Below are 17,538 nucleotides of genomic sequence, written 5' to 3'. Positions count from 1 at the left end.
TCTGTATGGAAATCATTCAGTCAAAGAAGATGCACCACAAGAACATACACAGCTTTTGTATGATGTGACTACAAATTAAAGTGAATTTTTAAATACAATGCAAGACCAATCTTAAGTGCATAGAACATAATGCAGAATACTGTTAATTACAGGGACAAGTACAGGGGTTTTAAACATTATAACAGATACTGAACAATGTCCTCATTAAAAGAGATATGAATTAGAGTAAGCTTTCTACCATTACATAGATCAACGTGTGTTTTACATCACCAGTAAAATGAACAGTAACTGATGTATCATGAAGGATATCTACTGCATCCATTTTCTCTCTCCCTCTCAAAGGCTTGGAGTTGCACCTTCAAACTCTTAAAGCAGACTGGATTTTCACATTGTTTCCCCCTTCTCCCAACCCCCCCCCCCTCCCTTTTTTTTTTTTTAACAAAACGTTTTGTCTTCGTGAAAGAGAAACTCAAAGTGCATTTAAATTTTTTTTTTCTTATTTCATGGATGCATTTACTGTAGCTTAGAAATGTTAGCTAACAGTTTTCTTACCTCCTTGCTTGCTTTCTTTTTGTCTCTACAATCTTTAAGAGCCTCCCAGTTAATTAGGCAACCGTGCCAAGTTAAGTGGCCTCTCCTTTTGCAAAGTAAACAGTTTCAAATTCTAAAAAAAAAAAAAAGCTGAAATATTGCTATCTGTATTCAAATGAAATTCCCACTTGAAGAGTAAGGACTGCAGGATTTCAGAAAATTTGGACTCCTTTAAATTTCAAGGTACAGTAAACTGCAAATGCCATATTCAATTAATACTGCAAGACAGCTTCAGATCCAGGTGTCAGGAAGGAAATAGACCCAAAACTCTCAAGCCAACCAGAGGAAACAACACCATTGTTACAATTTCTTACACAACACAACAACCCATTTTACATGTAAACACAAAGGATGACAGCTCTCATTTGAAGCCCCTATTGTTGGTAAATAATACTTCACAGATATTGGAAATATATTGGTTAATGACACCATATCTCCTCCATTTCAAGGCTCCTTTCTCTTCCTTACAGAAGCTCTAGCTATTTCATATCAAACCAAACAATTGCACAAAAACTACAGCACCAAGCTTTGCTAAATGAAACTGCTGGAGAGCACACACAGGAGAAAAGAATTTGACCGTGGTTGTTGAGTGTACTGGAAGTCAAATGTGTTTAAATGAAGGTAACACATTCGTTAATTGAAATGATTAATTCCTGGAAGAAAAAAAAAAAAACAACTGGATGAGCATGGTCACTGTAGGCTAGTTGGTGACCCAGCCAGACTTTTGTGCAGATTAGGGTTTTGACTGTGCCTGTTCCGACTGCGAACAGACGAAAACATAGTGTTGCAACCTGGGATTTTGCATTTGTGGAGCTGGCGGAGATGCACAGTTTTGTAGTGAGCCCTAAAAGTTCCCTTATTACTGTAAGTTTTTTGACATATGTGACAAGTTATTGGCAAACTGGAAGGTAAATTTATGAAGCTCTGATCAGCTTTCTCAATTAAATTACAGTCTTGGTAGAGTTCTTCACTGGGCATTAGGCTGGATCCTTCACAGCTTTCATCACTATCATCCAAGGGCATGGTGCACACTTCGCTTCCTCCATCAGAATCCCAAGAAGAATGAGCACTGCTCTCAGATTTAATGCTGGAAGTAGTGCTTAGATCCAGGACACCTCCATCATTCAATGGATCATATCCGTAACTCTCAGAACAGGGTTCTCTAATTTTGCTCACCGGAAAAACCAAGCTGCCTGTTCTGTTCATTCCTTTGAAGATTACCGAAGTATGTCCAACATGCTGTTTTAAAGAGACATCTTGGCAAAACTCCTTAGCCATGTCTTTCAAGAGGTATGTTGCATTGAAATGGTTGTTGAATTCCAGTGTATCTTTAGTCAGAAGCTTATGATGAAGATTTAGGTTTGAACTATGTCTAAAAGAACAAAGACAAGCTTAGCAAGAAAGTGTTTTGCCTCACTTAACAGTGGTTTCATAAGGATCATTAACAAAGAGAAAAATCAATATTTAGTAGCATGCAAGAACTGTATGCTTCTCATTTGAAGAACTGCCATAGAGGAGTGCACATGGATGATTTATACATATGACTGGCTATCTGAAATTGCTTATACTGGTATATATCAGAAATAACTCTACAGAAATCAATGTTTTCAATTCTGTCCTGCATTGTGGATAGCTGTTCACTCCACTAGATCTAGTGCTGGGCCTAAAAGAGTTGGTGAACAGACTAAAGAATTCCAGGTGCCGAACTGAGCTCAGAAAATGGACTCAGGGTAAGACAAAAATGCAATCCTCCCCAGTGGACAAAGCAGGAAAGGAGTGATACTTGAGACTGCAAAATATATTGATGATTTTAAGGACTGTAGCCATGTACCAAGAGGCAGCTACACACACCAGTACAGAGCTTTTCCTTGAAAGGACTTTTTCTTGAATGAGGGGACATTGCGTTTCACACAACTTCCAGTTTTTGAATGGGCATCTCTGGATTCATTTTACAACCACCAAAACAAAATCACTACTTTTCATTGTATATCATCAAGCAGCTCACTGGGAACTTCCAGACTCTGTTTAGAAGATTGAATTTATTTCAAGACAGGGAGAACATTCATTTTCCCTTGCCATCACCTAACTCAGCTTCATCCAAAGTATACCAAAGGACAAAAATACTTTTCACCTGCATTTACAGCGCTGTATGTTAAAAAAGAAGCTTTTGCAAAGTTGTTTCAAATAATTGCTCCTTTGCACAAAGCTTGTAAATTTTCTTGTAGATTGACTTTTGTGCCCCTTTTGAAAAGTTATCTGCTTATTTACTTTATTAAATAAATCATCTTCTAAAAAACAAAACAAAACAAAAAACACCAACGAACAGAAATTAACTGAATGTATTGGTATGGGAAGGAATTTGTGGCATGTGAATGCAAATTTTACTGCTGGCCTTCTTTCCTGTGGCCCATATCACAATTAGCGTGGAGAGGAATTCACATCTGGGAAGATGCAGGCAGCAGACCAGGGTATGAAGCCCTGCCAGCAGCAGATGGATCTGTACAGCTCACATGCAGCGGCCAGTCCTCAAAGACTGGCTCGTCCTTTCTGGACTACATCAGCTGGCTCCAGCACGCCTAGCAGATTACAGACAATCTAAACCTTGTGTCACTCTGAACTACTATCCAGGCACACTTTCTGCAGTCAAGATCTGCTATAACACTGTTATAGAAGTGTTAGAAAACTTACAAGGCTTAGTCCCATTTTAACAGAACTGTTATCTACCACTTCTCAATTCAGATACATAACTGACAGACAACAGTAAAACTTCAGTTCTTGTTTCTCAGCCTATGGGCAAAATAGACTAAAATAAAATGACTAACAGCAATACAATACTGCAGCTAACAGTAAACTGAATCTGGCTCATTATTGTTCAGGGTTTAGTATGCAATTTCACATTAAAGCACTACCAACACACACGAGACAGCATTACTTTGACTAGCAATGCGTAAGGTTGATTTTGCACTGACATAGAGTAATCTATCTTTTATTATAGGATTTCTCCAACGAGGTTGTTTGAAATCCTTGTGTAATGGAAGGACAAGTATAAATGAAGATTTCCTGAATTGATCTCATTGCTCTTTCATTTAAAAAAATACTGCATACAATTTAAAATACGCATGGAAGTACGCATTGAACATATAAGTCCACATATGCACCTACTGGAAAATAGCTGAATTCATACCCTTGTGGCTTTCCCTTTATGTTCTAAAGTATTCTCGCAACTATTGAAGACTTTATCAGCTGTGAAATTTTCATGGCTTTATTTAATACCTTGTAGTCTAGTGGAAAGGAAATGTTTCTTTCAATGGATTTTCACTTCATGAATGTTCTGATAAGTTATCGTACCTGTTATATGAGGATACACAGAAAATCTTTGCAGGCTCCATTCCTCCAACACTCATTTTAATTTCAAATTAGGCTCCATTGTGATGGTAAAATAAATACAATTTTGTTTATAATTTCTTACCTGTCTCGACTTCTACGAGAAGGGAAAGCAGCGTTACAGCCCTCAACTGTGCAAATATGCATTTCTTTGAGATGTACATTTTTAAAATGCATTTTTACACTGTAAGGGTTTTTAAAAGTCTTCTTACAGATGTCACAATGAAAGCGGCTTTCTTCCTTCTGAATCCCTAGTGCATGTTGGCTGACATGATCCATATCTTTAGAGTCTTCAAAACAAGCAATGGCAGCACCCCTGTTTGACAAAGTGCTGAAAAAGCCCCCGGTCAGCAAGTGATGTTGTAATTCAGGGCAGTCATCTTTAGAAATCCTGCGTTTTGACTGCTCTTTAACATATATGGGGGATTCAGTCATTGGTTTTATAACATCATTTTGGTGGTGTATTGGATCTTCATATACAATCTCATGGGAAACTATTTTTAATGGTTGATTCTCTTCTGGTTTAACCTCTTTCTCACAGTGATGTAATTCATTCTCAGAGATATCCTTGATGTATTGGTTATCTGGCGCAAAGACAGATTCAAAATACTTTGGGCCCTCCACCCCAGAGACAGATTTCCATGAATTACCTGAATGGGGGTGATTTTCCACCCTGCCGGACACCTGCTTCTCTATCTTATGCTCACAGGACTCAAGCTCTCCATCGCTTACCACTTGCAGACGTGTATCATCTTCAGAACTGGCAACATCACTACTTTCATGAGGCGTTTCAACAACTTCTTTCTCTATCTTAATAGGCATGCTTGATTTACGGGATTTCTTCTTGGGTAGCACATCAAATGGCAATTCGTTTGAAATAAGCTGCTCTGGTATTGAGGAAGAAACAAGGGGCAGAGAAGGAAGAGTACCTGGAGTATTAGCCAGCTCAGCTGGTGTAACTGGACTACGATAGAAAGGAAGAACAGGCTGTACTGTTTTCAGATTTGGGAAGAGGACACCATTCTGTCCAATACTGGGAAATCCAGCCTGGCCCTTTGCATCTGTACAAGAGCTGGCATAGCTGGTAATTGTTCTGCTATCCGGAGCTAAAATCGTAAATTCTGTCCTTTTACTATCTCCAGGTCCAGCAATTGTCAAACCGTTTCTTAGATCTTTGTCCCTGTTGTTTCTGTTCATCGGCATATGGAGTCTGGGGTTAGGATTCGCACTATGACGATTTCGACTGCGCAAGGAGCTAAATACCATATTGCAGCCCTCGATTGTACATTTGTGCTTTATCTTCAGATGAACAGCATTATAGTGTATTTTCAAAGTACCTTTGTCATAAAACGTCTTTTCACATGCAGTGCAGAAAACACGCCCTTTTCTCGGCCCAGTGCCATTTTTTTCAACAGATTTCATTTTGGTTTCTGGAGAGAGTGATGTCATTTCAAGCTTTGCTGCTGCGTTATGTGAACTCGAATCACTTAAAAGGGCATCATCTTCTGTTTTAGTGGTGACATCTGGACCATTTATGATCCTCTCATTTTCAACTTGAAATGGCGCAGAACTAGAAGTTAGGAAGCTGCTTTCAGTAAAAGGTAGGTGGATATCTTGTTTAGTTTCACTGCTATGGTCTTGACCCTGCTCAATCAAGTGTCTTTCTGGTGGTGAACCTATTAAAGGTGGAGGCACTGGACTGAAAAACTGGAATGGCAGCATGAAAGCCATGCTATTCACAATATTCTCAAAGGGATGAATGTTGGTGGGGCTCATTTTGTCCAAGGAAGCTGAAAAATTAGGGCTATGTTGATTGCAGCTCTCTATGAATGCCCTAATATCCAAATTAGCAGTAGGTGGTGGTATTATAATTGATTGCCCTTCTTTCTCCTGAATTGCCATTAACTCTACAATGGACTTAGTTTCTCCAAAACGAAGAAATTGCTGCAAAGTAGCCAGTTCTTCATCGTTGGTCATTATGCTCCAGTGATCCAGAACCTTTCCTGAAGCATCCTACAGCAAAACAAACAAACAAACAAATAAAAATTAATTAGTGAAATAGGAAAAAAGAAAACCCCTTCCCCCCTAATCTCTCCCCTAGACTAGAAACTCTTCAGCAAAATCATGAAATTACTCTATTTAACAAGAGATTAATAGTAATTCTGTGATATTTTCTTCAAATTTTACCACACTGGCTTTATTATTTCTTTCTGAACTAATAGTAATACTTTCCAATAAACTGCTCTTTTTCCACAAAAATTAAGACACATCATTTGAACAACAGCATTCTCAAACTATAGACAGCAGAGATGGAGCAATCAGATCAAGATTTAGCTCCTCATTTAAGTCAAGTACTCTTTAATTGCAAGTTTAATAATCTTCCAAGTAACTAAGATCAGAGAACAAATGAACCTGTATTGATCTATTGCCAGTGTTCACAGAGCACAGCTGTAATTACACTGGAGTGTTGGAGTTCTTTCAAACTCTAGCTATGCCTAACTTTTCCCAATAACTACAATAAATATTTTATCACAGAACATGTATTTGATGGCCTACTGAGATTTTTCACAGTGCATGTAAGAGTTTCTAAGATGATGAAGAACGTAACATTATAAATTTTTCATGTGGTAGAGGTTCAAGGTAATTGATTCCATATTTTTAATCCTAACACTAAAAAGCAAGATTATCAAGACCATTAAATATTGATTCGTGTCATAATGTAAGATCATCATATTACTTTACATAAAAGGTAACTTCCATAGTAGCAAGGACTAACATCAGGGTAAGCACACAGGGCCCAATTTATCCTTGGTGCAGCTCCAGTAAGCTCAGGAGCACCACATCAGTGATGAAGATTGTCCCCTGTGCTTGAAATGATGGCAAGTTTATTTGTCAGTGTATTATTCTGCTATATTAAAGTAAACTTACTGGTTAAATAATATTTTGAGTAGATTTGGAAGCCTTTCCCAGTAACCTTCCCCCTCACCCCCTCATTGATTGATTTATTTATTTTGCTCCTTAGTTTCCTTTTATTGATAGATTTGAGCAAAGAAGAAAGATTTCAGTTAGGCTTAAGTAAGAGGAGAGCAATGACCAAAAACTCACCCCTCCTTTTCTGGTGCTACTCTTCTACAAATCTATTACTGCCTTTCAGATGTACTACATGGTTAGCACATTGTGAGCTAGTGAAAATATCAAGCTAGAAAATATTCTGAAACATGACTCAATTATCATAGTTACATTTAAAAAAACCCTCTTAATGCAATACCTGCAGCACATATCCACGTATATAATCCTGTAGTGTCCAATCCAGAGCATGGAGAATCTGTATCACCTCCTCCTGCTTCAGGACACTGAAAAGCCGATCTAGCAGAATTTTAAGGCGCACGGGAATAGCTTGGGTTCCATACAGCATGAGGCTACTGATATCAAAGACAACATTGGATTGAACTATTTCCACCTGGCTTGATGGATAGAGGTTGGGAATCCTTAATTTGCTCAGGGCTGTAAATAAAACCGTAAAACATAAGTAAACACAAGTAACAAGTGATATGAAACTGAATGTAAAGACTATTGAGGAAGGCAGTACAACACGCAGTAAAACAACACGTGAGGAAAGGTGTAGAATGTTTTATATAGGTTGTAAGAATAAGTATTACCATGTGCTACCCATCCATGGCGGCATTGGTCACACTGTCGCTGATTTATTTTCCCAGGTTTGAAACACTGACAACTACAGCTCACCAGAGTGCATCGGATAGCCTGCAAATCAATTGAAAGGTTGATATGTAATGGATAAGCACCATCTAGCTATGCACATTACACCAAGACAAGCCTAATATATATGTAAGTCAGATAACATACAAGCTCATTCCTATTAACGTGCAATATAATTAGTCCAGGCAAAAACAGAGGCAGTATTGAAAGAAGAAAATTGGTCACCAGCTAAAGCACTGGAATGTGATGATAGTAAAGTATTTAGTGATATACCTAGCAACACTCCTGAGGATCTGCTGAGGCTGATGCACCTTTATAGCAAAAAGAAACTTTTCTGGGACATTTGTCTAAGATACAATCTTCATGTAAGCATCACTTTTCTCATGGAAACTTGAAAAGGACACACAGATGAGAGTTTTGCTGAATCTCTATAATTACAAAAAATGAAGTGCTAATGAGCAATATTAGCTCTGCAGTGATACAACTCCTCATAGCCAGCAGTATCCACGTAGAATACGTGCATCCTGTCGTGCAGAAGTTCACTGATTCTTCCCAGTCATAGATTTCATCAAAAAGCACTCCCATCTCCTCAGAAATGATACTCTTACATTTTGCAGGGAAATGCTCGAAAGATAACAGGCAAAAGAGAACACACAAATAGCAATCAATTGTACTTCTCAATTTGTGAATCACTTTATCACCAAGATCATATATAATACAAACCAAAATAGTAGTCAAAAATCCCTAATCAACAAGGCAGCACAAGCTTGCTTCCTGGTATTTATGCTTTCTTCTGTACATGCCCATCTGCTGCAGAAGGCAGATACAACTTGGTGGTTCGTGTTAAAGCTCCATAGGCACTGCCACAGACCAAAGCATTTGTATGACTCTGTAACACTTAGATCTGAAAGGAATATTTATTGAGGGTGGAAAAGAGAAGACATTAATGTACAGAAGGTCTGAATTGGAATACAAGAAATATTAGATTATGTGATTGCAACATGCACATGAATTTTTCTGTTCTTAAAACAAAATGGTTTACATCTCAAAGTACAGAAAAGCAATATGAAGTAAGGCTAAGTTAAGCCTACTACTGGCTGCTGCTCAGACCTCCTTTGGTCTTGTGCAGAGTGGGATCTTCCATTACTGAGTAATATCCAAGAAAATGCAAAAACAGGATTCAGAAGAAAAAAAGTGACATCTTTTCCTCAGTGCTGGTATCCCCACAACTAGCACTTCTGGCAAATGTACAAAGCAACAAGTTTTTGGACAATCATGGTACAAAAGATGGAGACAGGAAATGCTTAAAATAAAGAGGGCATGGAAGAAAGGTGGTTTGAGCAGCGAGAATATGGAGAATGAGGCTGGCTCAGGATAGAGGAGTGTACTACATAAAACAGTCTTCTATAAACAAGCATGTGCAGGAGATGGAATGCCTACTGCTTTACATGACAGCCTGGAATTTTCAAGTCTCGGTTGCTTGCTTATCAAGGACTTAGCTTACAAGCACATCTTGATACCGAGACTTGTCTTTATTTGAAGGATTGGAACAAGTGGCAACAGTGCTATTGAAATCTCTGAATCGTTTTGCCTTTAATCTTCTAAAGGAGTCATTGCAAAATACTGAATTCTTGAGAAAAGCTCTGTGCTCCCCATGAAGTCATAAAATACGCATCAATACCCTACACAGTGTGAATTGCTTCACTTTAATAGAGGATGCATTTTCATTTAGATGCTAAAATCCCTTAATATAACAATAAAAAGCCACAAATATCTTATGGAAAGGTCAAAAAAAGAGGCATGGTTTTCTGATGATTCATTTCTATCACAAAACACCAAACAATAACACAGTCTAATTCTTCTACTTCCGTAATACAGAATGTTCTGTGACTTGCACAAACTGAACTCCTTCCACAGCCCATCCCGCTGGGTTCAGTAAGCTGAATTCCACAAATGCATCTTTTGCATTTGTAGACAGAACTACAAAAGCTCATATCCTACAACAGAAATAGATACGAGGAAAAAAGCTGTACGGTATGTGTGCTTGTCCTCCTGTCTTCCTCTATAGGTGTAAAAGATTTTACGTGTTAAAAGGGGTGCATTTTGTTTTACATGTGGGAAAGGAGCAATTAGACAGGGAGCATCATCCTCCTCATATTCAAAGCATGGAATGAAGCCCTCCTCAAATCAATATATTAAAGCTTCTGGATGCCACTCTTAGATGTGGTTAGCTTGCATACTGTGAACATATCAGAACACCCCTAAATCAGTATCTGTTGCAGACTTAATAAAAATAAAATTACTCATAAGAATCCTCAAGAGGAAATAAATGTCATTTTCAAGTTGGTATGGGTAGCATTTCCCATCATTCGTGGTTATCAGAGTCTGTTGCCTAAAACTTTTCCAGCAGCATCTGCAATAACACAGTCACAGAACAGAACACGGGAAAATTAACTTTTAAAACAATCTGCGAGTCACAACTTCAAATCTTCGCTCACTGCTCAACTTAAAAAGGCACTTCTAAAAGATGCATTTTGATTATCTCCCAAATCAACTTAGATCAGATTTTAATGAACAAAAACATAACAAATCCATGAGATGAAAATGCTTGTCTTTTGCATGTTAATCCTGTTATCCTTAGTATGCACAGTCTAAGGTGCTGTAATTATATCGAGTCTTTTAACGAGCTTTATTTTCCCAGCACGTGGAACATACACACAATTTCACTGTGCAGAACAAAGGAATAACTTTCTACACTGTAAAGCTTCAAAATCATAATTAAAGGATTGGATATGTAAAGGGAAATTAAAGTGGAAAGTTTTTTTCTGCAGCCCTTTTATTCAGGGCTATTATTTCATTTCTTTTTCCAGAAACATAGAGCAGATATTAATGTTAATAGAAAATAAAAATCTTCTGCTATCCTCAAGGATGTTGTTATTGTCTTCCAGTCCCTCTCCCTACCAGAAGGATTTCTCCAAACCCATTATTAGTGACATTACTACTTTTCTTTTCTCGCATTGAAATTCCGATCAAATTTTCTGTGATTTTAGCAGCAAGGCTGAGAGAAGCTGAACCTTGGATTTTTAATGCAGGTGACTCTTAATTAAGAGAGATTAATCATTAAACCAGCCACCAAAAACCATCTAACTGCTCATCACCGAATAAGAAATCTTAGCCCTCCACTGCCTGAAAGTCATGACTGCTGACTTTTTCTTTTTTTTTTTTCCTTCCACAAATGATGTGGTTTCAATTGTGCTTCAAAAGTTACCAAACATTTCTTTTCAACCCACTCTCAGCCTTCATGACTGAAGAAAAGCACAAGATAATGGGACAAGTTCATTCTGATTCTTGCTAAAGAATCAGGCTTAATTTCAGAAAATACATCTGTGATCATCTATGCATTTTTGAAGCCCTTGGGAACATACGCTCACTTGCAATCGCAATGTACTAACAACAGGCTGAAAACTGTGCATTAAGAGAAGGGCAAGAGGAGTGTTTGTGATTACCCAAAGATGCAGAGGAATAACTCTATCAAACCTCATTCCATGTTCAAAGGAATCTAGTTTGACAGCTCTTCAGCACGGGAAACAAATTAAAGAGTAAATAATCCTGCAGAAGCCGTCAGGCCTGAGCCATGGATCCCAGCCCACACTGGGACACAGGCTGGCTTTGTATGCAGGAACCAAGGAATGGCAGAGCAAATCCCAGCTCCTCTGGGTACCACCCCACATCAGCAGTACACAGGTCAGCACCCTACCTTGCTCCTGTCACTCAAGGAAAGCTCTCCTTCTCTTTGTATAAAAGCGATCGCTTGCTTTAGAAATGGTTTCTCCTCAGATTGCTGCTGTCCCACGAAAAGCAGCAGAGCTTCACTGCTGCATGCTGCAGATGAACTATGAAATGATGCCCCCAGTGCTGCCTCACGGACATTTCTTGCAACTAGGAATTAGAAATTCTTAGTTTAAAGTGCAAGTTTGGAGAAAAAGGGTATAATTACATGAACACAAATGTGTGAGAGCAGCTTTCCTTACGTGGGATGTAACACTAAGAACTTTTCATGTCATCATGGAGGGTTTCTAGCAACAGGCAGCATCTCTTACAACTACCTCACCTAATTGTCCCAGAGGAATTTATCCCACTGTCCATTCCTTTGCCAGACAGCTTTAGCCACTTCCCTGGATATCTACTGCACAGATAAGTCCGTCTGTAAGTTCCGTCATGATTTAAAGCAAGTTTTCAATCTACATTTTGTCCCCTTTACAAGCCTCCCTGCACCACATCAATAGTTTTTCATTTCACCTGTCCCACAGATACTTGTAACCTTCAGCCTGCCTACTCCGCAGTATGTGTTTAGTCCTCATGACTCTCCATGACAGACTTTGGTTTCTGCTCCTTTGTTGAGCTCCCTGCAGTTGGTTCAAATTATATGTTCCATCATGATCACAAAAGTTGGTGTACTGCTCTAGATGGTGTAAAAATCATAAATCAGTTACTGCAGGCTTAGCCCAACACCTTAACCTAATAGTTCTGCATGTTGATGTTAGAGCTTAGCATAAGCATCTTTTGTTCCTTGAAGATTCTAAGGCACTCCAACTTGAGGCAGGCCACAGCTCCCAGCTGCCCGGGGGGAGGCACAAAGGGCCATGCAGCACCTCAGGCTGCAGCCACTTCTCCTGACATGCTCACCTCAAAGAAGTGCCCGGATGGAAGCCCTTCCCTGCAAGAAAGCAGAGTGGGAAGGATACACACAGAATGGTGTTCGCTGAGTGATAACGCACATATGCAGGTCCAACAGTGAGGACAAGTTGAGGGCTATCTGCCCCGTGCCACAACCTGCACATGTTCAGCTCATTTCTACGTGTTCAGTTTCATGCTATCATGTGCTTAAGGCTATCAGGTATGGCTGAGGACAAAGCTGTACTGGTAAATCACACACTGATTAACCAACACACCACTGATATTATTCATCACTGCCATCTTTGAAAGCCTTACACTTTGAAACAGGAGATTTTCCATTCACAGCACATTTATGCCAACTGCAAGTACTTCTGGTTGTTGCAAGTTCTGCTGTCTCTTTACTCAAGCTTAAAAATACTTGAGACTAAAATAAATGAACCTATGAAGTTATTAAAATGAGGGAGAGGTGCCTAGAGGATGTCTGATTGTATCGGACTGAATGCCGCGCAAACTATTTCCACATTCTTATCTCACAAGAAATATTCCTTACAGTGTAACAGTGCTGTTAATATTGTGTTTTATAAAATAACTCTAAGCAGCAACAAACATTTCTCACGAGAAGAAAACAGGCCTTACTGTTTGCTGCACTCAGAGAGCATCTGATATTTTGCATATTTGGAACTTTCAATTAAGTAGAGAAAAATTTGATGTGGATGTGACAGAGTAAACAGCACTGACCAAATAGCTCCAACCTTCCCCACTAACAAGCACACTCTATGCCAGCCCCAGATGATTCATTTGGAAAACTGCTTATTAGTAAAATAATTTAACAAAATTCTTGTCTCCTGTGTAAGAGACTAACTGGGTAGAGATGGGAAAGACAGAGATGGGCCACAACTTGCCTCTCCCAGCTCCACTGCACATGAAGTCACACTCGTAATGGAGCGCCTAAATTGGCGATGGCCCCTCAGTAAGCAGGCTGGGTGCTTCTGCCACGTACGAGAGCCTCCAAATACCTGGACAAACCCCTTTTGTTTCACAGGCCCAGCACAGACTGCGGAGTCACACTTAACACCTTATTATGCTGAATGCTTTGCCTGGTGCTGATACCACCGCGCTCCCACTTACACTTTTTCTGTGGGGAGACTCCATTAGGATTTTTTCTCCTGAAGGAACACAAAGGCCACAAGTTTGAACATATTTTCAAGACAAGACCACAGAATACATCCCATTAATTATCAGGATCCTTATGTATATACCCATAATGTTTATTTGGGGTCAGATGCCAAAACCTGACCTCCTTTTAAACAGCCCCAGCCTAAGCATACAAGGAAGCAGAGTGCAAGCCAGGTTCTGCAGCAAGTTGTATTGCCGCCTCCCTTTGTGGAGCTCAAGAAGCAATTTTTGGCTAGAATGGGACCAAACTTCCCTCTTGCAGGTACTGTCTAGCACCTTGAATTGAAAACATGTAATTGTCCTTGACGCAACAGACAAAAAATAATCTTCAGAACTGGCCAAAAGGTGGTGGGGCAGAGAGAAACAGCTTGGTGAGACGGCATTGAAATTAGCTGATACTTTTGTGAAATGGCAGCACTCTTAAATCTAGCATGGTTTTGGATTTAACAGAGTTTTAGCCGGTTACTGAATTATGGGCTGCTTGCCTGTGCATCACTGCTTTGTTAAAAACCATAGGGCGAATAGCTGTGATGAGAGACTGAAACAAATAAAGACTTCAAATCCCCAAGCAGACCTGGCTGAGCAGCAGCTGCGGTGCTAACAGAGAGGTGCCCTGGACAGACTGGGCAATGCAGTGAGGTGAGTAAGCAGAACGGAGATGTGTTTGAGAAAGGAGCACACCGCAAGGCCAAACTTCAATCACAGCATAAGTTGCGGGATGAAAATCACTCCTCATGCATGTCACTTACCCTAAAGGGCCCCTTAGGGCACCTCTCATTAATGGTACTGTCAAAATAATTATAAGAAGAGAATGCACGTATGTGTGGGTGCACATGAACTGCTACTCCTTAAACAAAAAGCACTGGACACCAGAGCTCCATTTTGCTGTTGAACAAGGTGCTTGTAGATACACCAGCTTACACTGCAATTAATCTCACTTGTTAACAACAGGTGTGTTGAAAGACAGCTTGGTCAAACTGGGAAATACATTTAGCTCTCCTTTTCTTTTGCTGTTCAATTAGGAAAACATAACGAGACATACAAATTGCAGAACCAAACATGTCACACTATCATTATCTTACAGTTGTGACTTACATTTGGATCTGAAATAAACTACAGTGCTACGCTTCCTGCAGTGCACCTGCCAAGACTGTGTAGGTCACAAACCCTTACATTTTGCTGACTATTAAACAGTATTTATCAATAGAATCCCAACTTTCTTTTTGATAAACTTACAGAAAAATCATTCACGTCAGTGTATTTCAGAAATGAACAACAGATTGCTGCAGATTGATGAGAAATTCTGCATATGTTTTAGGGGTAAGGATGGATCCCCAAATAGAAATGGTGTGAAAGCTGTTATAAAACACTACGTGTTATTTAACCTAGCAAGTATCTCACGCACATACTTCTTACTCATATCAACATGCCATGCAACCCATGTTAAATGCTGAACCTACAGATGCGTCCAGGAACGGAAGCTTAATGAAATATTTAATACCAGGCCCCACATTAACAAGAAGCATTACAAAGATATATGCACAAGTAACGGAGAAATTGAGAGTATCTGTGAAAATGAACTGTAAGTAAACCCTTTAAAATACGCCTTTATCTGTTAAGAGAATTTAGAATGTCGTGCAGATGCAATGTGGGTGAATTAATGTTTCAAAGACCATCCCAATGTGTACAGCTCGTCACAGTGCTGCTCAAGCCTTAGAGCCGTAAAGTAACACGCTCAAAGTCTTCCTTCTGTGTTACAGACAGAAGAGACAGGTTAGAGAATAAAAGGAAAATAACAGCACTGCACGATATTTGTTGTAATGCAATTTCATTTTGTGCAGTTTCATAAATTTTAAACTCAGCGTTTGTACACACAGGCATGGCTCTCTCTGTAGTCCTACAGTTACACAATATTTTACACAACAGCACAGTTCCACTGGTAATTTCACAGTTTAAAACTTCATATTCCTTTGTACGGAATGCAGGTGTGAAAAATTAAAATGGCTTTCTGACACTGACATTAATTTCAATAGGTAACAAAAAATTTCTGACTTCAAATTTGAACTACAGCCCATTATGAGCGAGGAACAGTTATTCTCCTCCCTCAAAATAATTGACTTTGAGCTTGATGATTGAAGTTTCAGCCCCAGTAAATATATACTTATGTATTTAGATATCGATTGGCAAAAAGTAACTAGAACTCAGGGATGTAGCTTTTCAAACTTGAGCTGTAGCATCTGCTCGGGACAAAACCGCTGGCAGCACGGTGCATACAGCTGGCACTTACTGCACTACCGAAGCCATGAAGGGCAGGAGATGACCCAAAGGGCCAAACCCAACAGCTTTTTTCGACTGCATTTTGTGGGGATTTTGCTGGAATAACGAATTCAGGATCAGTACCTGACTTTCAGCTCAAATCTGCATAAAAATACTTGACCCTGCCACAAAACATGAAAGGTGCTTTGAGAACATGAATGCGTAGCAAGAAGTGTAATCTGAGGAACAGAAATGTTCTTTAATTTGTTTATCAGAAATATATTTACTTCTGGACTCCGCATTACAGAAAGCAAAACTAAATGACTGGCTTGCCTGATTGGAAATAGAATGCCATGCTCAATACTGCAGGAACTGTATTTCAACACTAACATGAACAGTAAAGAAGCTGAAGTTGACATATTTGGTATAAAAAGCCCCAACTTTTGCTGCAGCCTAAGAGTGCACAATTTGATATCAGCTACTGAGAGCCCATGAAATGGCCCAAAATTTGGAATGATTTTTCCTGTTCATGACAACGTCGCTCTCCTGCAGGTCTGGATATGTTTGCAGATACCATTTTCTTTATGGTTCTAAATAGGCTGAAGATGGTTCAGCAGTTCAAAGACTTAGCAGAACAATTTTTAAAATCAATCAAGCAAAACTCTTACAGTAGATGTGACCTAAGAGAATCTTCCATAACATGAGATACCTTTTGCTTGGTCACTTCTGTTAAAATAAGCTTTGTCCAAATAAGCTGCTGAAAACTCCAAATTTTGATTCAAACAGAAATGCAGAATTATGTTGATATTAAAAAAGATGAAAATCCAAATTTATTACTATTACGTAGGTAATTGTAAGAACGTATCACATAATATTGCATCCTGGAAAGCCAATATTTTCCCGACTTCAGTAAAAGAAGAAATGAGAAAGGAATTCTTCAGTGTATTTTGTTCTAACGGCCAGAACAAAGGAAAGCAACGCACGTTGTAAGCAGTTAAAAACAACGCAATCCTACTTTGCGGCACAACCTGCAGCAAGGCTGCCCACCTCACATTCCCCGAGCAGAGAATGAGCCACAATTTCACCGTTTTAAAACCAAAGACAAGAGGCTCTGTTTCTCTGCTAACATATTTTCCAGCAAACTGCAGTAAACACAACTGTATTTTCAAAAAGAAGGTTAAAAATAGAAACCTATGATCTTTTCCCACCTAGAATCATATCCTTACAATTAAAGACTATTAGCTGGCATCCCTTTTAACCGTCAAACTCAGACAGTGGCAGTTCTATAGCCACAAAGAGAAGCAGTAAATGAGAAGAACATGTTACTACACTGCATTTGAGAAAGTTTGGCTCCAAGCTATGCACTGATTAATATCAGATCTCCTTCTTTACTTGCCTCTTGACAATCTTGTCACATCTGGCTGACAAATCCTTACAAGCTTATCCAAACCAAGGCAGCCCAGATCATGCTCCGGGAGTAGCTTGGAGGAAGCAGCAACACCAGCCATGCACTGATGTGCCATCATGAAACTAATGAAGCTGACTTCACTTGCAGACTGCAGGAACACGAAGAAACACAACATGCCTCGAGGTTTTTGCAACATAGCACAGAGTTAGCTCACCAAAGATAAGACAAACAACCAGCTCGCAAGGTTCAAGAAGCCAAGTAGTTATGTGAATTGCAGAAATTTATACAAAATTGCTCGAACAACAATCTCAACTAAATGAGCACACCAA

General features: G+C 39.3%; 1 protein-coding gene across 1 annotated transcript; it reads right to left on the bottom strand.

Moving 5' to 3' along the window:
* Positions 1–1,281: 1,281 nt before the first annotated feature.
* On the bottom strand, positions 1,282–17,137 carry BNC1 (basonuclin 1). The gene is given in 6 exon segments (XM_042824572.1): positions 1,282–1,963; positions 4,061–5,988; positions 7,244–7,479; positions 7,635–7,737; positions 17,028–17,036; positions 17,069–17,137. Coding segments are annotated over 6 exon segments (3,027 nt in total).
* Positions 17,138–17,538: the final 401 nt, after the last annotated feature.

This window comes from Centrocercus urophasianus, unplaced genomic scaffold, assembly GCF_019232065.1.
Source record: "Centrocercus urophasianus isolate 14NV4802_14NV808 unplaced genomic scaffold, USGS_Curo_1.0 seq_23, whole genome shotgun sequence".
Classification (NCBI taxonomy): domain Eukaryota; kingdom Metazoa; phylum Chordata; class Aves; order Galliformes; family Phasianidae; genus Centrocercus; species Centrocercus urophasianus.
This window is presented reverse-complemented; position numbering and strand designations above follow the sequence as displayed.